Genomic DNA, 24,455 nt, shown 5'->3' on the forward strand with positions numbered 1-24,455 from the left:
TCCGCGGTCTGCCATCCCAAAGAAGCTTCCTTTGGAGGCCCTCAACCTCCTTAAAATAAGACCCCGGGACCGGGTCCATCGTGTTGTGGAGCACATACAAGAAACGTGGAAGTGCCATCATTTTAAAGAGGACCGCCCTCCCCAGCATAGAGAGAGAAAGGGACCTCCAACGCGCTACATCCGCTTTGAGTCGCTGCAGGGGCGGGTCCAGATTGGAAACAAAACGCCGCCCCGGATCCAGGGACACATAAATCCCGAGGTAACGGAAGCCATCAGCGGCGATTGTTATTGGGCAACCCGGCGGTATCGCTGGCGGATCACCTGCCCGCACATAAATTACAGACTTGGACCAATTAACTGTGTACCCGGAATATCTACCAAAGATAGCTAAGACGTCCAACAAGCAAATCAGTGACGCCCTTGGAGTGGCAATGTAGAGCAGGACATCGTCCGCATATAGGGAGATCTTGTCTTCCCATTCCGCGGTCCACCGCAATCCCCGAATAGAGCGGTCTTGCCGGACCCAAGCTGCCAGCGGTTCGAGTGCCAGTGCAAAAAGCAGCGGCGACAGGGGGCAACCCTGACGCGTGCCTCTGCTTAGCTGGAAGTCTTTGGACTTCCGATTATTTACTACTACCCGGGCCATCGGGTCAGAGTATAAGAGTCGGATCCAACTTAGGAACACCGGCCCAAATCCGAATCTGCGCAACACCGCAAACAAATGGGGCCACTCAACCATGTCGAAAGCCATGGTGGCATCCAACGAGACCAGGGCCGCCGCTTCCTGCATCGTTGGCACCCTACTCAACACCCCATGCAGGCGGCGCAGGTTAAGGGCCGTATTGCGATGCGGCATAAACCCTGATTGATCCGGGTGCATGAGAGCAGTGATTACCTTTCTTAGCCTCGTGGCCAACAATTTCGCCAGATTTTTAGGCTCCGCGTTAAGGAGCGATATAGGCCTGTAGGATCCGCGGTGTGCCGCTGGTTTACCCTCTTTGTGTATGACGACTATATTGGCGACCCGTTGATCATACGGAAGCATTCCCGTATTTCTGCTGTATTCAAACATTGCACGTACGTGCGGGGCGAGTTTATTTGCCGCCAACTTGTACAGTTCGACCGGGATACCAACTCAAGACGTTGTTGTATATGAAGAAGGTGCTGCTTAGAATTACAGTGAAAAATGAGGAACTGAAGGTGAGATGTCACCTAAATAATTTCTGTAGTAGGGGATCTCTGTGTATAGTCATAATCATGTGAATAGTCCCGCCATGTGCGTGGACCCCGGAGCACTTCACTAGAAATAGTCTCTTAAGTTGTCCTCTTCTGCAATCCTGCATAGACACTTAAGAGAAAATAAAAGACAAATAATGCAGCCTGAAACCAACAAGGCTACACTGGGCAGTACTTCATCCTGAAGTGAAAAAGATAGCCAGATAACAATTAAACGTAATCATTTTGCTAAGTTTTACACATAGAGAAACTCCCCTTCACAAAGATACCTTTTTCATGATAGAGAGGAAGGGTTGGACAGACAAGCCCCATAGGCTGCCATTATGTGTCTGTAAATGGATACCGTGCCTTTAAGGAACCCTCCAGAGACCCTCAGTATCCCACAATGCAGAGCCAAAGGCCAGTTACTTTCAGTTCTTTTTTCCTGCTCCTGCTAGCAGGACCCTGGAGCATTGAGCGCTACCTTTTGTGGTATATCTTCAAATTATTGAGCTTTATTATTAGTTTGAGTGTTTCACTCGACGTCTTGTGCCTTTAGCTTCCTTTTGCTGTCTTTTTGGGGCAGTTAGCCCACATTTTTCTTGTCGAAATGCCATCTTTATTTGACAAGTGCCCAGAATGTGGCAGGAAGAAGGCCAAGTCGGACTCTCACAGAGTTTGTACACTGTCTTCCTACATCTCATGTTCCTGATTCCTGTGTCATCTGTAAATCCTTCTCCAGGAGGACCCTGCGTGACGGGGAGAAGATTCGTCTTCAAGGCCTGGAGCAGAGAAGACAACAGGCTGCAGGTGGGACATCTGGGCATGGAGAGAGCCTTTCCTCTTCCACAACCCATGCGTCGGCCTCTGGGGGGCTCCCCAGTCGAAAAAAGGCCCAGAAACGATGCCGGTCCTGGTCGACGTCAAAGGCGACGACGTCGAAACCAGGTATGACGACGATATGCTCCCCGTCGACCCAGGGCTCTGGGTCTAAACGACGTCGAACATCCGCATCGAGGGGAAGGACGTCGAGACCTCGGACGAGGTCGACGTCGAGGACATCACAGACAACGTCGACACATCATCGTCGTCGGTCTGGGTCCAGGAGATATCGGCGCTCGCCGTCGAGGTGACACCGCCATTCGCCATCGACGTGCAGGTCCAGAGACGTTTTAATGCATGGGCAAAGTGGGCTCTGGCCCAGGGCCCCAGCCTTTTAGGGGGCCCCCTGACAGTCAGCTCCTTTCTCCAGAGTTTTGCCCTAATGACCTTGAATATTTCCTAAACATTTTGTTTTAAATTCTGTTTTCCTTTCATTTATTTCTTATGTACCTGATGTGTGAGAGTCTAGTACAGCCATTTTGCAGAGAAATTTTGTGTTTATGTTTCATGCAATATACATAAAAAACGTTTATTCAGATCAAAACAAGGCCTAACATATAAGAAATGGGAGGGCGTCACAGAGATTATTTGCAGTAATATTTGTGAGCTGCTGCTGTGTTACAATATTGAAAACACACATAACTATCCCTGAATATTAGATGTAAACACATTCAGGGCCTTATTTATGAGAAGTGATGCATCGCTTTGTGAAAACAGGGATGCGTCACTTCTAAGTGCGCCCTCGTTGCGACATGATGGATGTGTCATATTTACTGTATGACGCATCATGTCGCAAGGAGTTACAGATATGTCAGTATTTCTGACAAATCTGTATGCGCAAAAGTGATGCATTGCTGGGGTGTGTCTGAAAATAGCCGCAACTCCAGCAATGTGTCCTTTCACATGGGGCAAGCCCCAAGTGAAAGGGCCTGCATCAGTCTTATGCCTGCTGTGTGGCAGGTGTAAGATATTGACGCAATGGCATCCTAGAAGTGGCGCACTGAGTTCTCATAGATTTCAATGCGCCACTTCTATGAGGCATTTTGCGGGGCAGCACCCACCCTGCATACATTAGGCCTGGCGCAGGTATAATGCGGTGCAGGGGTTTACAAAGTGAAGCATCTGCCTAGATGCGTCACTTTGTAAATAGGGCGTAACATTGCACATATTTTATGCTGCCGGTGCGTCACAAAAAGTGACGCACCAGCGGCATAAAAGTGAAGCAAAGCCTCATAAATAAGGCGCTTAGAATTTGGACGAGTGTTCCTGTGCACTGTCAGAGACCTGATGAAATGAAATTGTGTATTTAATAAAGCGCGCAGCTACTCAGACTAGAGAGTCCTGGCGCATGACAGTGGGAGGAAAACATGCGTAAAAGACCCATCAGTTATCAAAAAGCCAGGTTTTTAAGTTCTTTCATGAAAGAGAGTAGGTCTGTGGTTAGTCTCAGAGACTCAGGGAGGCTATTCCACAATTTTGGGCCTAGAAAGCCGTGGGATCTGCCTCCAATGCGGGCACTGCATATTTTAGACATGATGGCCAGGTTGGCATTGGAAAAAGTTAGGGGTCTAGCTGTTGTGTAGCTATTAACGCGCTTATTTATGTAGCCGGCTCCTAAGCCATGGAAAGCTTTAAAGAAGATGGTCTTCGCTTTGAAGCCGATCCGTTCTTTTATGCGGAGAGACTTAAGAATAGGGGTCATACTAGATCTGGGTTTAGGTCTCAGGATGGCTCTGGCCGCCGCGTATTGTACCACTTGTAGGCGCTGGATAAGGGATTTGGGAAGACAGAGGTACAAGCTGTTGACATAGTCAAGCTTTGATTTCACCAGAGTCTGCACCACGATCTTTCTGCTCTCAAGCGGTAACAGTGGCAGGAGTTTTTTTAAGCATCCAGAGTATGCCAAAGCAAGTGCCATTTAGATTTTGAATTTAAAAGCACATGGAGAGTGTCTTGTCTATGACAATTCCTACGTTTTTGACTTTCTCCTTTTCAGCGGGCGGGGGCGGCAGATCTTTTGGCCACCAAGCGCTCCAGTCAGGCGTTTATGGATTACCAAAGAAAACAACTTCAGTTTTGTCAGGATTGCACTTCAGCTGATTGATCTTAAGCCAGTTAAAAAACCTTTGTGAGGCAAGACCTAATCATTGCCCCGTCAAAGTCGGTTCCTTTTTCACACGTAAAAATCAGCTGAGTGTCATCAGCATAGGAAACAATTTTGGCGCCCTCTTCCTCTACCAGAAATGCAAGGGGATAGATATATATTAAAAAGGGTAGGACTGAGAATGGAGCCCTGAGGGACACCTACATTCACGGCCGGAACTGGGGATGAGAAAGGGGGGAGCCAGATGTCCTGAGATCTAATTGCCAAGAAGGATGACATCCATTGTAAAGGCGGTCCCCCCCCCAGACCGATGTTAGCAAGTCTCTCCGGGAGCCTCTCATGTGGGACCATATCGAAGGCCACCGACGTATCGAGCAGTATCAGAACAGTCTTGCCTCCCTGGTCCAGCTTACCCGTGAGAAATTCAGTCACTTCCAGCAGAGCGAACTCCATACTGTAGTTAGCCCTAAAACCGGATTGGGACTCATGAAGGTACTTCCCATCTTCAATGTGTTTTTGGAGGGCCTTGTTTACATGCTTCTCTAGTACTCCGGAGAGGGTCGGAAGAAGGGAGATTGGCCTGTAGTTGACAGGGTCCGTCGGTTTGGCGTTAGCCTTTTTTATCAGTTGAAGAATCTTAGCATTCTTCCATAATTTCTGCATGTTGCCTGAGGAGAGAGAAGCATTAAAGAGCTGGTTTACTGTGGGGGTTATGGTGGGAGCTAATAGGTTCAAGATATTCCCTGGACATGGGTCAGTAGGAGAGCCAGACTTAATGCTTTGGAGAGGGGTCAGTGACTCTTCAAGCTGAAACTCAGGGAAAGCTAGTAAAGATGTAGGATCCAAGAGGTGAAATTTGCTATTAGAACTAAGGTAGAAGGTCAGTTCTTCCTCTGAGATGTTAGTGAAGGCTTGTTGGATCATGGGGATCATTTTGTGGAAGAATTCAACTATTTACTTAGACCATTCTTCAGTGCATGGCCCTTCCTTTGTGCCGGCTCTCAGGGCAGTAAATGATTTAACTATGCTAAAGATTTCCTTACTCTTATTTTGGGCATTTTCTATCTTGGTTTGAAAGAGGTTTTTCTTGGCTGCCTTCACGAGAATGTAATGAGCTTTTAAGGTGTCTTGATACACCTTCCTGTCCTCAGGTAGATAGGATTTACGCCATTTCCGTTCAATTGTTCCACAATTTCTGTTGCGAGATCTAAGGAAATCGTTAAACCATGGAGCTGGTGGGGCTGACCTCTTTGAGGAGCAGCAAACAACCAGTACCACTGCATCAATGTTGGTTCGGAGCCATGAATCTATTGAGAGGGCGTCCGAGTCGGGGCAGCCAGACAGCTCTGGTGAGGAACGACCGAGGGCGTCTGCTAACATCGGGATGGATATTTTATGGAATGTCCTGTAATTAGAGACCCTCTGCCCTGTGTTAGCTCAAGGGGCTGTGGCAGAGTTGGGAATGACGAATTTTGATAGGAGGTGGTCAGAACAGGTAATAGGAAGAGGTAGGTTTACTGATATGTCAAAGTTGTGAACGATTTGGTCTAGGGTATGGCCCTTCTCATGGGTGGCCAAAGAAACAGATGGAAACATGTTGCAGGCCTGCAGCGCCTCCAACAAGGAAATTGTTTGAGGGTCTTTTCCATTGTCCATATGTATATTGAAATATCCCAGAATGAGGCAGTTGTTGTATTTGAAGGCCAGGGAGGTGGTGGCTATATTAAGCGTAGTGATAACATTTCCAATAGCACTGGGAGATCTGTAAATCAGAAATCCAGCTATGCTATGATGGGGGGATAAGGTACAGCAGAAGCCTAAGCAGTCTAGTTTTTGATTGTAAATTATGGCAACACCTCCCTTCTTCCCATTTGATCGGTCCCTCCTAAGAATGTTATAACCCGTAGGGATGGCCGAGGTGATAGTAGGGTTGGAGGCTTCAGACAGCCAGGTCTCAGTGAGAAATAAAAGATCAGACTGTTAGTCTAAAAGTAGGCCATAAATGTATGGTTCATGCTTTTGTATAGAGCGACAATTTAAAAGGGTCCTCTGTTAAGTCCTCTGTTTTTGTATTGTTTTTACACTTATTGTTGCATGGGAGGATATTGGGTGCGAGTTTCCTGGGCTGGAGGAGAGTCCAGTTGCAGTTATTGCATCGAAAGTCTACCTCCAACCTCGGATCAGCGGCTCTACAGTGACATAATGGTAGCCGCCTAAGGCTAAGCAGTTTTTCCCTATTGCAATATAGTGGAAGAAACTCACCGGAGGGGAACTGGGCAGCATGGCCGGCGCCGAACGCCTCCGGGCGCAGACAGGCTTACCTTCGGCGCCAGCTGCGCGCCCGCTGTGCACGTCCACTTAGCACGTCCGTTTGCTGGATCGCCAACGCAGCCGAGGAAGCGGAAACTGCATAGGCATAAGTGAGGAGCCCGATAGTAGCCCCAGCCCTCCGCACAATCGCCGTATCAGCCGCGGCAGACCAGGACTGGAGGAAAAGCGAGATGCGAATCGAAGCAGCTAAGGAGGTGTAGGCAAACAGAATCAAGTAAAGTGCAAGTGCGCATAGGTAGGAGAAATTATTAAAAAGCACAGAGTAATTCAGCCAGACATATACAATTTAAAAAGTAATAAAAACCTAGTAGCAGGGCAGGAAACACTAAATCCTACAGCTATCAGCTGCGCTCATCCATTTGCATCGGGAATATATAGGCTGATGCCTATGATACAAACTGGATCGCTAGCACAGCTGAGGAAGTGGAAACTGCGTGGGCGGAAGTGAGTAGCCCGATAGTAGCCCCAGCCCTCCACACAATCGGCGTATCTGCAGCAGCGGACCAGGACTGGAGGAAAACCGAAATGCGAATCGGAGCAGCTAAGGAGGTGTTGGCAAGCAGAATCAAATAAAGTGCAAGGGCGCATAGGTAGGAGAAATTGTTAAAAAGCACAGAGTAATTCAGCCACACATATACAATTTAAAAAGTATTTAAAACGTAGTAGCAGGGCAGGAAACCCTGAATCATACACCTGTAAGCTGCACATGTCCATTTACATCGGGAATATATAGGCTAATGCTTATGATGCAAACTGGATCGCTAGTGCAGCTGAGGAAGCGGAAACTGCGTGGGAAACAGGGGCTCAAATTAGATCATAAATTCAAAGGTGTCCTGAACAGGGGCCCCCAAAATATGTTTGGCCCAGGGCCCCCCAAATCCTTAAGATGTCCCTGTGCAGGTCGCCATCGACAAGAAGATCGACGTCGCGCAGAAAGTCGCCGCCGAGAAGGCAGTCGACGTTGAGGAGAAGTTCGACATCACATGGAAAGTTGACGTCACGTAGAAAGTCGACATCGTGGAGACGGTCGACGATGTACCATCGGAGCTCGACGTCGAGAGACCTGTCACCTTTTATGGTCAGCCTCTCCTCTTCTGAGAGTTCAAGATCGCAACAACATTGACGTTCGCCATCCAGGGACACCGCTTCCTCTTCGAGGCCTGCCCACAAGCGGAGGAGGGTAATTTCTACCTCTGACTCTGAGTATTCCAGGACCTATTCTCCGACCAGGTCACCGGAACCACCTCAGCCTGTGGCTCCTCATCAGTCGTCGCTGCGGCCTAGGACGCCTGAGCCGCCTCCTCCTCCTCCAGCGACTCCTCCACCTCCGCCTCCTCCACCACAGCCTCTTCCTCAGCCACCGGTGGCTCCACCTGTGCCAGTGATCCCGGCGGAACCAAGAAGGCCAAGATCTTGATCCCGGCCAAGACATCGCGCTCGCAGCCGGCACCGGTCTTCTACCAGATCTCGCCGTCGTCCTCATCATGAGAGTCCACGTTCCAGATATACTAGAGATACAGAGTCCTCTAGTGGAGGAAGATACTCTCCTACCCTGTCGGATTCTCCACATCCGAGAGTGTCGTCTGTCGATGACATTACCACGTTTCAGGAAGTTTTAGTAAGGGGAGCAGCAAAACTAGGCATTGCACTATCCGTGCCTGCCCCTACTACATCGGTGATCTTTCAGACACTACAGCGGAAGCAAGCCTCTTGGCCTCTGCTTCCTTTGGTGCCCGGGTTGGAGGAACCGGCGATGGAATTGTTCCTGACACCTGCCTCAGTGAAATCGGCACCCTCGAGGCTTCAGAAGAAATACCGCCCCCCCGGACTCGGACCCTGCATTCCTTCGGGCGGATTCCACCCCCCTCCCCCCCTGGATTCAGTGATAGTGGTGGCGGCGAAGAAGCAGCACGCTACAGCCCCTTCGACCACAGTTCCACCGCCGTAGGCTTGATTCTGCTGGGAGGAAGGTCTGCAGCACTGCAGCCACTTCGATGAAGGTAGCGAGCTCTACTGCCCTCCTAGGCCGGTACGACCGCTCCTTGTGGGAGTCCCTTCAACAGTTCATAGAACTCCTGCCTAGAGACAAACGTGAAGATTTCCAGGAGGTTCTCAATGAAGGTCTGATGGTCTCTAATCAGATTTATCAGTACGGCTGCGGACACCTCTCTCCTTGCAGCCCATGGATATTGTCATGGTGTGACTCTGCGACACCATTCATGGATGCGTCTCACCTCCTTGAAACCGGAGGCCCAGCAGCGCATCACTAATCTCCCATTCTCGGGTTCCACTGGTTCCCATGCGGACGAGGAGATGGCTCGAATGAAAGCTGAAGTTGAGACCCTCAAGGCTGTTGGCTTGGAAAAGCCTAAGGAGGAGCGTAGGAGTTTCCGCCCCTACCAACGGCGTTACTCTAACCAACGGTTCCAACACGGACAGGGCCGTCAGGCTGGACAGCAGCAGCAGCAGTTTCAGCGGCAACCATTTCAGAGACGTCAGAGAGGCAGGGGTAACCACAGTCGACATTGGGGAACAAGGCCCCCGCTGGTTCTAAGCCCTGAGAGGTTACTTCCCCCTCTTCTGTTACCGACTCCGGTGGGGGGAAGCATTCAAAATTACCTGGCAGAGTGGAGAAAGATAATTCAGGACAATTGGGTGCTGGTTGGGCAGGCTTCGCTGAGGAATCTATTTGCTCAGTAGTGGGTTTGTCTGTTTCCTCCACCGCTGGGTTTGTTTTTTTTGGGATGGGCTTGTCATTCTATTCACATGATTATGACAATACACAGAGATCCCCTACTACAGAAGGAGTAGTTTCTTACCTGTAACTCCAGTTCTGTAGTAGAGGTATCTCTGTTATAGTCATAAGCAACCCGCCCTCCTCCCTGGTGGATGAAACTGTACTATCCTGAATTCAGCAGGCCTGGCTTTATACACCTTCAAAAAGAACTGAAAGTAACTGGCCTTTGGCTGTGCATCATGGGATACCGAGGGTCTCTGGAGGGTTCCTTAAAGGCACGGTATCCATTTACAGACACATAATGGCAGCCTATGGGGCTTGTCTGTCCAACCCTTCCTCTCCATCATGAAAAAGGTATCTTTGTGAAGGGGAGTTTCTCTATGTGTGAAACTTAGCAAAATGATTAAATTTAATTGTTATCTGGCTATCTTTTTCACTTCAGGATGAAGTACTGGCCAGTGTAGCCTTGTTGGTTTCAGGCTGCATTATTTGTCTTTTATTTTCTCTTAAGTGTCTATGCAGGATTGCAGAAGAGGACAACTTAAGAGACTATTTCTAGTGAAGTGCTCCGGGGTCCACGCACATGGGCGGGACTATTCATATGATTATGACTATAACAGAGATACCCCTACTACAGAACTGGAGTTACAGGTAAGAAACTACTCCATCTGTATATTGGGGATTCCCAAATCCAGGCAAACTGGAAGAATATGTTGAGCGCCTAATGCTGCCAAATATTGACTCAGAGGCCATCCCCCTCCTGTTGGTTGTGGAGAGGGTGCACAGTTCATTGGCGGTAGGCCACCGCCGGCGATCCTGCTTGTCGCATTATTGTGCACCTCCTAAACCTTCATGATAGAGAGGCGGTACTTAATGCTATAACTGGCAGGTCAAAGGATCACCTCTCTGGACAAGCAACGTATCTTCCAGACAAGCTACTGGTTTCCCGAAAACACTTCCCCAGGAGGACTTGGAACGGCAGGATCTCTGTGCTGCAGAGGGTTGGTCTACTCTGTGAAGACTCACACGGAGTGGCCCAGTCTGGGTGATGTAGCTCTGTGTGCTTGGTTGGCCAGGCGAAGTCGTGTGCTGATATCCTTTGATTTACTTGAAGACTATGCTGACTTATGCAAACTATGCATGCTTAAATTATATATTTTGAACAGCCCTGTCTGACAAATGTCAAATTTTGCTTCTCCCCTGTGCATGCGCTGTGCTCTTGCAGGTTGCTAGTGCTCAACAATTTTCCTCTGACTCCATTGACCTGATCCCAAAGGGATGCAAATAGGCTCCTATGGCACTACAGAGGTTTTACTATTGTTAATCATTTTTTTCTTTTTAGGTCTCGGCTAGCGAAGGCTGCGCTTGCGCAGTCTCGCTCGCGAGATTTAATGACTTGGAGAAGAGGGGCTTGAACCCGCCCCTCTTCTCTCCTCTTCTCCATTGGCTGGCCTCTTAAATGCTGGTCAGCCATTGGAGAAGAGGCTTGTCTCTCCAAACAAGCCCCGTCGTTTTGCGATTCGGGGGCGTGTTTTTTGCTGATTTTTCTCTGGGTGTGTTGTTTGAGAAAAACACGCCCCCGAATCCGAAAACGCCGCTGCCTTTCTCCGAGGCATTTCTGCTTTCACCTCGGAGAAAGGCAGTGGTGTGCTTGTTTACTTCTGGGAGTAAGCCTCTCTGTATTCAGATGCTGCCTGTGTGCCTGTTTTCTGCCTCGCCGTGTGCTGGAATCCAGAGTTCGTTCCTCGGGGTCGCGTCCACATCCTTCCCCGTGCCTGAATGGGTGACGTAACCGGCGCTCATGTAAGGCGCTACTAATCTCCCTGTGCCGAGATGTGTAATTAAAAAACGGTGCTATGTGGGGCGCTCCAACACCTTCCGGTCGAGTTCACGCTATATCATTGCTTTGTCCGTCGGCTAGACTGCCGACTTTTGTGCTGGAGACCGGAGTTCGTCCCTCGGGGTAGCGTCCACATCCTTCCCCGTGCCTGAATGTGTAACGTGACCGGCGCTCATGTAAAGCGCTACAAATCTCCCCGTGCCGAAATGTGTAAGGTAAATACGGTGCTATGTAAAGCGCTCCAATACCTTCCGGGCGAGTTCATGCTATATCATTACTTTGTCCGTCGGCTACACTGCCGACTTTTGTGCTGGAAGCCAGAGTTCGTCCCTCGGGGTCGCGTCCACATCCTTCCCCGTGCTTGAATGTGTAACGTAGCCGGCACTCATGCGGGGCGCTCCAAATCTCCCCGTGCCTGAATGTGTAATGTAAATACGGGGTTATGTAAAGCGCTCCAATAACTTCCGGGCGAGTTTGCGCCGTATAAATATATAACTCTGCCAGCTGGTGCTTTCGTTCTACTGCTGCCTACATTGGGAGAATAAAGGGGGTTAAGAGTGCTGGTTAAGTGTTGTGTTGAAGATTTGTGGTGGGGGTTATGAGCAATGCCAATACCTATAACTTTAACAATGCCGAGACCATTGCATTGTAAATGCTTGTCTTAAGTTTTAATTGTGTATTATTATGTTAGTTGACGTGGGTTCATTAGGATAGGCGGGGAATAGTCTAAATGTCCGGATAATCACCAGCCAGCGAGGATGGGTTAGGAAGGGAGGGCTCTTAACTAGGGGAACGGAATTGTGACCTACACACGTAACACCATGGACCTGTGGTTAAATAGTGTGATACAATCTCTGTGTGTGCTATGGCATACCCCATCCTGCTGTGAGATAAATCTAATTCAGTGGTATGACTGATGCACAGACTGATCTAACCATAAAACGTTTGGCATGAAATGTGAGAGACCTTAGCAACTCTTGCAAGGTGCAGCAGGTTCTGGTCTATTTAGAAAGACACCGCATTAACATTGTAGTAATGCAAGAAACTCACCTCATACCGAGCACAGAATGTTGTTTGCCAACTAGATAGACCTCCCACTGTGTCACCGCTTCATACTCTTCTTGTGCTCGGGAGAGGGGGCAGCAATTCTTATTTGGCAGTCGGTGGAGAGAATAGGGGACAAGTTCTTGAGCAGATCCGGGCCAAGACATCTGAATTCTCAGAAGATATATCTCAAACGAAACCCCCTCCAGTAGGAAGGGAGAAGAGGACACTCGGGGAAACTTTGGGAGCCATTTAATAAGGACAGCAAAGCAAGATGCATTTCGCCGTTGTAGCCTTCCTCAGTTGCCGCTGTTACCGCGATATTACTCCACCCACACCTTATGTGTGTCCTGCATTTCCCTCATTGGAAGGTGAGTGAGTTCCAACCCCAAGTCACATGGTCATTCTCCCGATGTGGCCCAGATACGACTTCAACTCCCAGAAAGCACCACTTCCCGGTGAGTAATGCTTGGTGAAAGAACACAATGTTCAGGGTAAAGGCGCAGCAATAAAATTGAATTGTATGGTAAAAATGATGTCCACGAAGTCCCTCAGGTCCTCTTTACGTTCCAGCCCCCAGTATCCAAGCCGTCCGGATATGTTTTTTTAACAAAGCTCCTGACATTCACTCTTTCCCGGAATCAGGTACGGACCACAACGAGCAAATTTTCAAAAGTGCTTTATTACGGCTTAATCCTCCAGCATAATATATATATATGGATAAATATGCCTGAGCATATGGGGAAGGGGAGTGCCCTCACAAAACCCTAGCAGACATGAATAAACGAGTCGCAAATGACCTCCTGGAAAAAGAAGACCACAAAGTGAGATCCAGTGGGACACTCAGCTATTGAAGGTGTTTGCTTTATATTACGCAGGTCTATACACAACCCCTGCACAGATAGCAGACTATCTGAAAGCACCTTGTCTCCTTCTCATGCAACCATTCATGCTGGAGGAAATACTGGCAGTGATAAAAGAATTACTTACTGGCAAGACAGGCTGCCAGCTAAATTCTACGATAAATATGCCAACATCCTGGCGCCTCACCTACTTAATGTGTATGTGGAAGCCCACAAGCTGGGGATTCTACCCTGCCAATGCGGAAGGAGGTCCTTGTAGCACTGTTAAAGCCAGATTAACCACCCCTAAGCTGTAATTGCTATCGTCCACTGTCACTTTTAAATTGCAGTGCCAAAGTTCCCACTAAGCTCCTCACTAACTGCCTGCCACACCTGATGACGGACCTTGTAAGGCCGGACCATTCTGGATTTTCTCAGGGTCACGTAACGAGACATAACTTACAGGCACTGTTTGCCCGTCCGCAGGACTTCCATCCAGATTTAAATGCAGGAGCCAGTTTTAGGTTGCAGACTACCAGACAAGAGATCTTGGGGTCATTCGGAAAGCGGCCCTATGAATGCACTCCACGGTTGCTAACCATTGGTTTTGTGGTTTGTAACTCACATTTTCTGGCTTTCTATTTGCTGGCTTTATTTTGATTTACACTGTCCAGCTCAAGTTCATCCCCGTCCCTCTTGTTGCCCAGACCTTGTTTACTGTATTCTTCTATGACCTCGCTTTCTGTGAAAAGGCCTTTAAATCTTGTTTGTATTTTGTCACATTTGCTGTGCATTCAAGGACAGGGGTCAAATGCCAGGCTGTCTTTTCCAGGAAGCCTGATGTTTATTTTTATTTTTCTGATTTCAGAGTGAGTATTTATGTGACAATCATGCTGGCTACTGGGCTCTGCTTGAGAAAGGCTGTACGATCTTATTTTTTTTCAAATGAACTGTGCTCAGGATCAGATTAATAACTTGGGGGATGACATTTCCACACATTATCGTTTGTGCGCTGTATACGTTTATCAGTAAAACTGTATGCGAGTGCAAATATGATCATTTAAACATAAGATGTATTGTCTGTAATAGCAGCATGCTGCAATACCATGCATATTCCATGTTGCCCCACTCCACTCTACTCTGCACCATTCCACACCACTGCACTCTACTCTGCATTGCTCCACACTGTGCCACTCCGCGTCACTGCACTATTCTCTGTACGACTCCACCCTTTGCATCTCTACTCTACTCTACACTTCTCCACTCTACTCTATGCCAATAAACTCTAGGGCACACTGCCTTACTATGCACCACTGCACTCTACACCACTCTGCTGTACTCCACTCTATGCCACCCTACTCTGCAACACTGCACTTCATGCCACTGCACTCTATGCCATAGCACTCTACTCTGTACCACTCCACTGTACGTCAGTGCACTCTATGCCAATACTCTCTAATCTACTCTGCACCACTGTACTTTACTCTGAAACGATCTACTCAATGCCACTGCATTCAGCACCACTCCACTGTACGCCAATTCAATCTATGCCAATGCACTCTAAACCTCTTAACTCAAAACCAATGCATTCTACGCCAATCTACTCTGCACCACAGCACTCTAGGCCATGAAATTCTACGCCATTGTGTTTTGTCACTGCACTCTACGCCACTCAATTCTACTCTACATGACTGTACTCTTCACCGCTTCTCTCTACACCACTGCACTCTATGCCACTCTACTCTTGCACATTGCACCCTACGCCTCTCTATTCGGTGCCACTGCACTGCATGCCAAAGCACCCCTCACCACTCTTCTATATACCACTGCCCTCTACAACAGTATACTCTGCAACACTGCACACACTGCTGCTCTAATTTTATGCCACTCTATGCCACTTAACTCTACGTCAATCCACTCTGATCTACTTTGCACCACTGCACTCTGCTCTATACCACTGCACTCTACACCACTTAACTCTACTCTGAAACAATGTACTCTATGCCACTGCACTCTACTCCACTCTATTGCACTCTGCGCCACGCCACTGCACTCCAATGCATTCTACACCACTTAACTCAAAACCAATATACTCTATGCCACTATACTATGCCAATCTAGTTTGCACCACTGCACTGTACTCTGCGCCACTGCACTCTGTGCCACTGAACTCTGCGCCACTGCACTCCACACCACTCTACACCATTGCACTCTACACCATTGCACTCTGTCACTTTACTCTGCACCACTTTATGCCACTGTACTCTATATCAATGCACTCTACGCCACTACACTCTACTCCAGTGCACTCCACGCCACTCTAATCTACTGTTGACCACTGCACTCTACACCGTGCTGGTCTAGGCCAGGTAACTGGAATTACACGCTGAATTAATGGCACAGCCCTCCAGACCAAAGGGATATCTAGAGCCCCCTTAGAACAGACCTGCTCACTCACGGACCCTAATAGTGCACCAAATGTGAGGGGATCAACTTGCACCTTTATTGGGTTGCATTTTGTTGCTTGAGCAACCCAGTTTGTGTGACGTGCCATAGTAGTGTAGATTTATCAGACAGGTTTGAATTTACAGTCAATTGCAACCCTCACCGGTTGACATTTTAATTGTTTATGCATTATGTTTATTTATGTAACACATGGGGCATATTACAGTAAGTGCCTCGAGTGCGCAACAGGTGTTTGCGCCCGCTTTGTGCGCCCCCGGGGCACTTTGGTATGACAGAAGGGAGCGCAGATGCTTGTGCGTCCCCTTCAGTAATACCGATAGCGCTGGCACACTTAAAGCACCAGCGCCTTTTTCAGGGTGCGTTCCCTCATTTGCTTAGGGTTGTGCCCTATGCAAATGAGAGCATCTCTTTGGTCCTGCGCCCGCACCGTATTACAGACCCAGGCAGAGGCAAAGAAGCCCTTAGGAGGCACACTGAGAGTGTGCCATCTAAAAGGTGGCGCAGTGTCAGTGTGCCCACTGATGGCAGCCTGCTGGAGGGGGGGAAAGGGGGTCCCATGGACTCCCCAGACATCCCCTTGCAGGCGGGTCCAGTCACTGACTGCACCCGCCTGCAAGGGGATCTCTAATCTCCTTCAAAAGTGCAGGTGGTTTACCGCCTACACTGTGAAAACACTGAGTGGCTACCGCTCCGCATTTTCACATGAATGCGCTTCCCCCAGGACAGGGCTAGTTTGCCACTGCCCTGGGGCAGCGCATTCATCTTACTAGGGCGCATTTCCATTGTGTGTGCCTGGCACAAACAATGAGAATGTGTAATACGGCCCCAGGTATTTGATATTATGCCGGAGGGGATTTTAAGTTTTATTTGCTTGGCCAGTCTGGCTATTAGCTTGTTATATCACCATTGATCTTTATATTCACACCTCCAAGTCTGTGCATTGCTGTTAATTTGAGATAATATGAAGCATAAAAGGGGAAAAAAAGCATAATATGGCAGGACGAACTAGTTTACTACAGACTCCAATCCATTTCCTTTCCCTGTTGTGGCATGCGAGCCTCCTATATTAACGTGACACATCTGTGCCATCGGCCTTGACTGATAGCTCTCTGGCCACATCTTTAGCTAGGTTAGCAGGACCATGGCCTCAAACCTGCCTTGACTGATAGCTCTCTGGCCACTTCTTTAGCTTGGTCAACAGGACCCTGGCCTCAAACCTGCCTTTCTTCACCTTTCTGACACTTATTTGATTTTTGATCAGTTTTGCTCCCACATCCTGCTCCCACATCCTGATCTAGAAAAAAACAAAAGCTTGGCTGAGAATTTTATTTTATGTACAGGAACTATAGAATAAGGACGTATGGTGAAAGATGGTAAAATAACTGTGAGTTCAAATACATTCAAGTGCTCTTCCAAGGTTGAGATGTATTAATAAAACGTTACGTTTTCAAAATATTGAGTCATCATATGCCAACATGAAGCGTAAATAATCAGTTTTGATTTTCTATATCAATGTCTGTCAGATCATTAAATATTAAATAGAGATCTTGATCTTGTGGTGGGATTTTATTAACATTTTAATATTATGAAAATATAAAATATGGGGTTTAGAGACATATCTCTTAAGTCACAGCTGGGCTTAGGATAGATTCTGCATTTTGTTTTTAAACTCTAAACTGAACTTTTTACACAGTGAATCTGAAAACACTGCTCCAAGATCTCTGCAACCTGAAACAACCTCATGTGGCTAGTAACCAATACACAGACAAAATATATAATGGAGTTCTGTAGACCAATCACGTAGAGGGGACCTACCCACCGGAACTGCCAGTGCCAGTTAGTATTTCAAAAAAGCCATGGCTCGTTTGTACCTCGCGATTGATCTGACCCTAAGACTGGTCTACAAATCGTACAATGGACTGAAGAATCTATCTGGAGAGGCCACAGTTCATCCTGCTCTTACAGTCTAACCGCAGACTATTGGGTATTTTTAAACAAGTCTGTGTTGTCAATTCATTTGACATTGCTGTTGCTGAACAAAATACAAGGATATTACTTTCTTGTCAATTGTATATTATATTAGAAGTATCACAGTGCCATCAGCCAAGAGATGTCTTAGTATTCTGCCTGAAGATAGCAGCATACAACCCACACTTTCTATTTTGGAACCCCTTTGTAGACACTGTAGCAAACCGTAAAACAAAAATCATATGGTGAATTCTCTGTGCAAATAAAATGTTGTTTTAGTGGATGACTTTTGTAGGTATTTAGATATTTGTCCATTGTTTTAAAAAAACAAATGTGTATTTTTTCCATTTATTGGGATAGCTCTTAGGTTTACCATTGTAACACTGCCATACATGAAAAGGGAAACCGGTCATTAAAGAGAACCTGAATCATCTGTCTCTTATCAAGAAGGTGTTCTAAGTAAAAATTGTAAATTCGCAATGTACTATGCTTAGCTTATCTCTTTCTGTACTTGATTAGGTCAGGAAAGCGCTATGCGTACTCATTCAGCATACCCTTGTGGACTTCCAAGTTAATAAGCGTGGCTTTGTGGAATATGCTGCTCACTCAGACCGTGTTTTGCGGATTCTTCGATATCCAAGATATATATACACAGCGAAAACACTGTATGGGGACACGGGCGAGCTGGTCGTGGAGGAACTGCTTCTGAATGGGAAGATGACCATGAGCACGACTGTGAAGAAGGTGGCAGACAGATTGACAGAAACCTTGGAAGGTAAGCAGTGGGCATGACATTAACTGTGTATACACAGTACGCTGGTATAGTCTGCAAACTACAAATTTGCTTTATTGGCAATTTCGAGAATACTGTGTCTTTTAGCACACCAGAATGAATGCCTCTTTGCCCTCGATGACTAATTTGTAAAGTTAAGTTGGAGTTTTTGTTATGTGATGATGTTTCCATCTTTAAACTTCAACTCATTTTATTACACAAAAGCATCACAATGTTTGTTTTTCGTCATTAGAATTTACAGGCATGAAATTATTTTTTTGAAAATCTTTTTAGTGCATTTTCCATAACCAACAATAATGGGAACCTTAACGTTTTCCAGCATATCCAGGCATAGTGATGTTTTTCAGTCAAACATGGGTACCCTTCCCCACTAAACATCGAAAAACTCACACACCTGTCGTAATGTCTTCAGTACTGATTCTCGCTATTTAACTCTGTATGTCCCCTTGACAAAAAAAATCACCATCCCATCCTACCACCTTCTCTACCCGTTTTGGGCTCCAATTCAATCTCTAAGCACGAAGATTTTGTGAACAAGAAAAACAACTGAAAGCCGGACGAGAAATGATCCATCAGGAGTTTCCATGTCGTCAGATATCGCTTCCTCATGCTGCCTAAATCATGTGTGCTCATTTCCATGGCCATCATAGACCAAAGTCTTCTCGACCAGTTTGAGATGTCTGGTGCGTTTTGGTTTTCAATGTGCAGCTGATTCTGGTTTGGCTGCCAGACATATTTGTGAGAGAACTGTCCACATTGGAAGTGTGAGGTCCTCCCAATGTGAAGGACGAAGGCCCAGTGTCGTCATCAGAGGTTCTGAGGAATCGGCGGCATGTTACTTTCCTAATGCAACTCATTATCTTCTTCCAGCATATTTCAATCTAGGGTAAGAGCACCACACATGTATTTCTGTCCCTTCCATATGTCATCCCCTCCAGCACAACCCATCAGTATGTTAAAATATAAATATGATTTTATAACAGGTTTCTCAGCCCTGACCGATCCGAGTCGCGTTCCGGATGTCAGCCGACAAGCCCTCCCAATCTTCTTGTGATATGTTCTCTCCCTTTAGTGCCTATCGGGCCACTTATCATGGGTTGTCATGGACATGAGAGTGGAGTATATGGATTACATTAGGACCTGGGAGAATTCCTAATGTGTAAATGTTGGAAACGGCCCTTTTTGCAGGGTTATCCCCAAACTTTTTGCTTCTTCCTCCTTTATTTTTTCTGACCCGTGGTTGTTGGCAATAGGACTCTGGGCACTTTACCACTGCTGATCAGTGCTAAAGTGCATATGCTCTCTGTATAAATTGTTATATTGATTGGTTATCCATGATTGGTATATTTGTTTCACCTGTTAGCCCCTAGTAAAGTGCACTGAGTGTGCCAGGGCTGGTGATTCAAATGCTACTAGTGGGCTGCAGCACTGATTGTGCCACCCACAGGAGTAGCGCTAAAATTATGTCTTAGGCCTGCTTGCAGTGCCTATGTGCAGTCCAGGACTGCCATGTCGACCTGGCCAGTGCACCCACTGACCAGGCCTTATCCTTCCCTTTCTGTACATGTAAGGCATCCCTATGGTGGCCCTAGGTACCCCCTTGGGCTGGGTGCAGTGTATCTGAAAGGTAGGGCATGTACTGAGGTGTGTAACATGCCCTGGTAGTGAATTACAGCCATTTTCGTTTTTCACTGCTGAGAGGCTATCTTGCCCATAGGATAGAATGGGGAAGGCTGTTTACATGCCTATCTTCCCATAAGGGCAAGATAGAAAATCCAAGTTTGGTATCTCTGTGTTCAGAATTTAATTATACATCTTTTTAGCAAGATGGTTTTTAAATTCACTGTGTGAGAATAGCACTTTTTAGAAAGTAGCTATTCTCCTGTTTAACCTTCCTGTGTGCCTGTGTGCTGGTTGGCTGAAGGGTGTCATGTGATGGGCCAGGTGGCTCCAGGAGCCTGGATGAGTCAGCAGCAGGGTGAATAGGGAGATCTGCTTTAGATGGGTGGGAGGAGTAGTCCCTGGGTTTGAATAGGGCTGTCCCTGCCAAACACAAAGCTGGCTCCACCCCCTGCTGGCCAGGCTGAGGACTCTGCCTCTGCTGGCACAAAGAAGGCTCCACCTCCTGCTGAGCGTCTAACGACCCTGCCCCTCACTCTGAAAGGAACCAGGTGCTCCAGAGCAGAGCACACCCAGGAACCGGTTTGAGCAGGGGAATCCCCCCACTGGAACAAAGAGAGACAAAGGCTTGGAGGGGCCTAAAACACCTAAACTTTAGATCACTTTGGAACTAAGAAGAAACCTCTGCCAAGGAGAAAGCTGAAAGGACTGAAGAGGAGAAGACTGCCTGCTTGCTGTTTTGCTTTGCTGCCAAGGAGAGGGGAAGGACTTTGCTGTGTCCCCTTCTTTTGATTCTGATCTCCAAGGGCCTGAGAAGAGCTGGCTCCCTGTTAAGAAGTCCCAGGAACAAAAGGACTTCACCACCAGCTCCCCTGGAACTCTGCTGAGAGAGTTCTGACCTGCCTTGGAGTGCTTGCCCAGTCTTGGAGCTTCAGGAGGTCGTTTTGCTGTGTTTGGGAGCTGGGAAGCAGAAGCGTGAACAAGAGTGACTGGTACCCAACGCATCATCCGATTGCGTGTCGCAAGACGAGAGTGCGTGGAAAATTTCATCGCGGCACCATCGCAACACGCAGGGTCTCCGCATCGCCGAGTGCGTCGAGCATCGTCCCGAAGCGTGAAGCTTCCTGCCATTGCGAGGGTTGTCGCAGAACCAGTTTGCGGGTCGCACCACTGCCGGTGCGTGAAAAGTCTCCAATCGCTGCGTGCGTCGACGCAGAGTCCCGTTCCGTGGCGCATCGAGAATTGCGGCGCCGGAAGGCAACGCTGCGCCACGCATCGCACCACATCGAAGAGTGTCGCATCGAACCTGTGCGTGAAGCTTCCCCCTAAGAAACCTACGCAACGAAGGCCAAAGTCCTCGCATCCTCCCCTTACAGATCGGAGCCAGCGCATCCACCTCTGCTGCGTGAAGCAGGGCTGCTGCAAAGCCTCCCCAGGATCTCAGGAGTATCGCATCGCCTTTGCAAGCTTCCTTGTTATAGCTTTTGGGAACCTTATCGCAACTACAGGTACTGTTGGGCACGAAAGTGTCGCATTTTGTGCATTGAGAGTCGCATTGTGCAGGACACTGACTTTTACATCCTGGAGTACTTTCTGCAAACTCTTGAACTATCTTTAAAGTAACCTTTTTGAATTATATGCTGGTTTGTCTGTAATATTTGGTCTTGTGAAGTTTTTAGTAAAGATACCTTATTTTTCTAAAACTGGTGTGGAGTAAATCTGTGGTGTTTTCGCTGTGTTACTGTGAGTGTTGGTACAAATACTTTACACATTGCCTTTGATAGCCTAGACTGCTCAGGCCAAGCTACCTAGAGGGTGAGCAGGGGTTATCTTAACAGTGTATCCCCCTTTCCCTGACTAGAAGCAAGGGTCCCTACTTGGACAGTGGTACCTACCCTGCCAACTAGAGACCCCCAGATCTAACAGTAAAGAATTTGTCAAAGGTTGTTTTTTCCATGGTGCCTGCTAATTTATTCTGAGGGGCTAATACCCAATGTTGAAGCTGGAAATACTTATGCCTATCTTCCTCTCCAATGCTAAACTCCCTCCTTGGACTTGTCCCTCAGCATAATGCAGTTTCGTCTACTAAAGTTAGCAATTTCTTTTTCATCCAAATCCGTGGAAACACCCACCATACAGCGAAGTGAACAGACAAAGGAAAGTGGTGGGCCCTCCCCTTTAGTAAGAGTGTCTCACAGTTCATAGTAGTCTTGATCACATCTGAAACATATGCCACAGCCAGTCTTAATTGTCCAGGCAGCCATAAGATTTCCCACGGTGGCCTCCCCAAGATTCTCCATTCAACATAAGCCCAATGCTTTTACGTTTCTCTCATGGACCACTCAACAGCCACACATAATTGAGCAGCTATGTAGTATTTCTCTGTTTCTGGTAGGTAACTACCTCCTGGCTTTATCCTACTCTGCTTAACATTTCAGGTGATACAGGGATTTACTATTTTTGTCATATGAATTTGTCACAGGTGTCTTTTTTTTGCAGTAGATCATGATTGTGGATGGCCACTGGGAGCGATTAAAAGAAATTGAATAATCCCAAAATGATTTTCATTTTAGAGCAGCCACTCTAGCCATCCATGAGATAAATAGGGGGCCCCCTTTTAGAACCTGGTTAACTATTATTCCTTGTCTGATGCACCTAAGCAGGCCCTTAATTGTAACATTGCTTCGGAAGGCTCAGTGAATCGTTTCGGACATATATATGACCTGAAGGCCAGTGAGCCTAGCAAGCCCGAACATGCTCAGTGAAATTTCCCAGTTGAAATCTCCTTCTCCTTGGGAGACGTTATATTGACTATCTTGCAAAGCCCAGCTAACAAATCTCCTGGCCTTGATGGCGTCCCAATGGACCTGTACAAGGGTAATATCGATTTTTTTATTTTTATTATTTATTTATTTTTTTGGGCCCCCAACCACCGAATCTTATTAACTCCTCCTGCGTTGCAGGGTTCCCAGAGTCTTGGAGGTCTGCGATTATCATTCCACTTTTTAAAAAAGGGAACAGGCAGGACCCAGCCTGTTACCGTCCTATCTTTTTACTAGATACTTCCGTTAAGGTTGCGGATCGCATAATCTTAGACAGGCTGGAACTCTTTGTCAGTGATGATAATGTTCCGTCAGGGGTTCACTATGGCTTGCGACCTGGATAGGGTACCATCAAACAATGTCCCAATCTGCACTTTTTTAGGTCTCGGCTGGCGTAGGCTGCGCAGACATGCGCAGTCTCGCTGGCGAGATTTAGTGTTAGCAGGGTATTTTCAGTAAGGGGCTTTAAGCCACGCCCCTCTGTTCCATTGGCTGTCGTCACCGTTTATGCTAAACGGTGGACAGCCATTGGAACAGAGGTGTCAATGACGTTTTTGCTTTGCGAGCCGTCCCATTTGGACAGACTTGTTTGCTTTACTTTTGCCGTCAAAGCTTGTTCCGATGTTGATGGCCACCATTTCGCGCCCTGCCTCCAGCACACACAGAAGGCAGCGGAGGGAAGGAGCAGACATGGTGCTTCCTCGCTGGGCACCAAGGAGCGACTCGTTCAGCTGCGGTGGCGCCAGTGTGAGCCCGTGTTCTAGGGCACAGAATGAGAAGGTCCGATCGGAACTTATTCCCGGAGCTGGCCTTTAATGCTTTACTTTTCCAATTTATATGTATTTATAAAGCGCCCTGCCTCCAGCACACACGGAAGGCGGCGGAGGGGAGGAGCAGACATGGTGCTTCCTCGCTGGACACTGAGGAGCGACCCCGTTCAGCTGCGGCGGCGCCAGTGTGAGCCCGTGTTCTAGTGCACGGAATGAGAAGCTCCGATCGGTTCTCATTCCAAGAGCTGGCCTTCAACGCTTTACTTTTCAAATATATATTTAGAAAGTGCGGCACGCCAAGCTTTGTATTCATGGCGGCCGCACACTTATCTCCCTATTCGGCGTTATTACAAGGATTTTTCCTGGCTCAGCGCGGCGCCCGCAGTTTCACAGAAGCTGGGTCTCCTCCCGCTGCTCTTGCGGGTGTGAGAGCTCCCCTGGTATTGCCTTTCACACCCTCTCCTCAGTCTCCAACTAAATGCTGCTTCCCCCTGCTTGCTTAGTTTGTAACCACAAAAATGATAACTATTACAAACATGTAACTCCATGGGAGGTCCTTTCACCGAGCCCGCACGTCAGCCATCGGTTCGTGTTTCACCAATTCACCTTAAGGTGGGTCCCTTTTGCAGTGTGGGGGCTAACGCACTCAATTTACTTATTTATTGAAGGACGTTTGTAAAGCCCTCACATGCCACCAAGCGGTGACTTCTGAGCGCTGTGAGGATTGGAAGCAAAGAGAAGAAAGGACGAAAAAGGCGGGGGGGTTTAGATGATATTAGTAGATGGAAGGGAAGTTTAAACAGTTTGTTATGCTGAGTGGAAACAAGGAAAGAGTGAAACCCTTTGCACAGATCGCCTTGCAGATGGTGGGTGCAATACCCAGCAAGCGGGACCATTTACAGGACTCTCCTGGACTGGCGGCGGTTTGTAGACTTCCTACGTCCCTCGATACAAGTTGCCGTGTTTCACTCGCTCTGGTAGCTCTGGGCGAAGTAACGCACTCCGCACTTACAAGTGTTTG

General features: G+C 47.6%; 1 protein-coding gene across 3 annotated transcripts in view; it reads left to right on the plus strand.

The window, feature by feature from the left end:
* Positions 1-24,455, plus strand: part of POLR3C (RNA polymerase III subunit C) — a 148,209-nt gene that overhangs the window by 36,202 nt on the left and 87,552 nt on the right. For all 3 annotated transcript variants that reach the window (XM_085638929.1, XM_085638931.1, XM_085638930.1), the window contains exon 3: positions 17,949-18,204. In XM_085638929.1, coding sequence (XP_085495055.1) covers positions 17,949-18,204 — 256 coding nt within the window. The remainder of the gene's footprint in view (positions 1-17,948; positions 18,205-24,455) is intronic.

The sequence above is a fragment of the Triturus cristatus genome, chromosome 12 (genome assembly GCF_964204655.1).
Source record: "Triturus cristatus chromosome 12, aTriCri1.1, whole genome shotgun sequence".
In the NCBI taxonomy this organism is placed as follows: domain Eukaryota; kingdom Metazoa; phylum Chordata; class Amphibia; order Caudata; family Salamandridae; genus Triturus; species Triturus cristatus.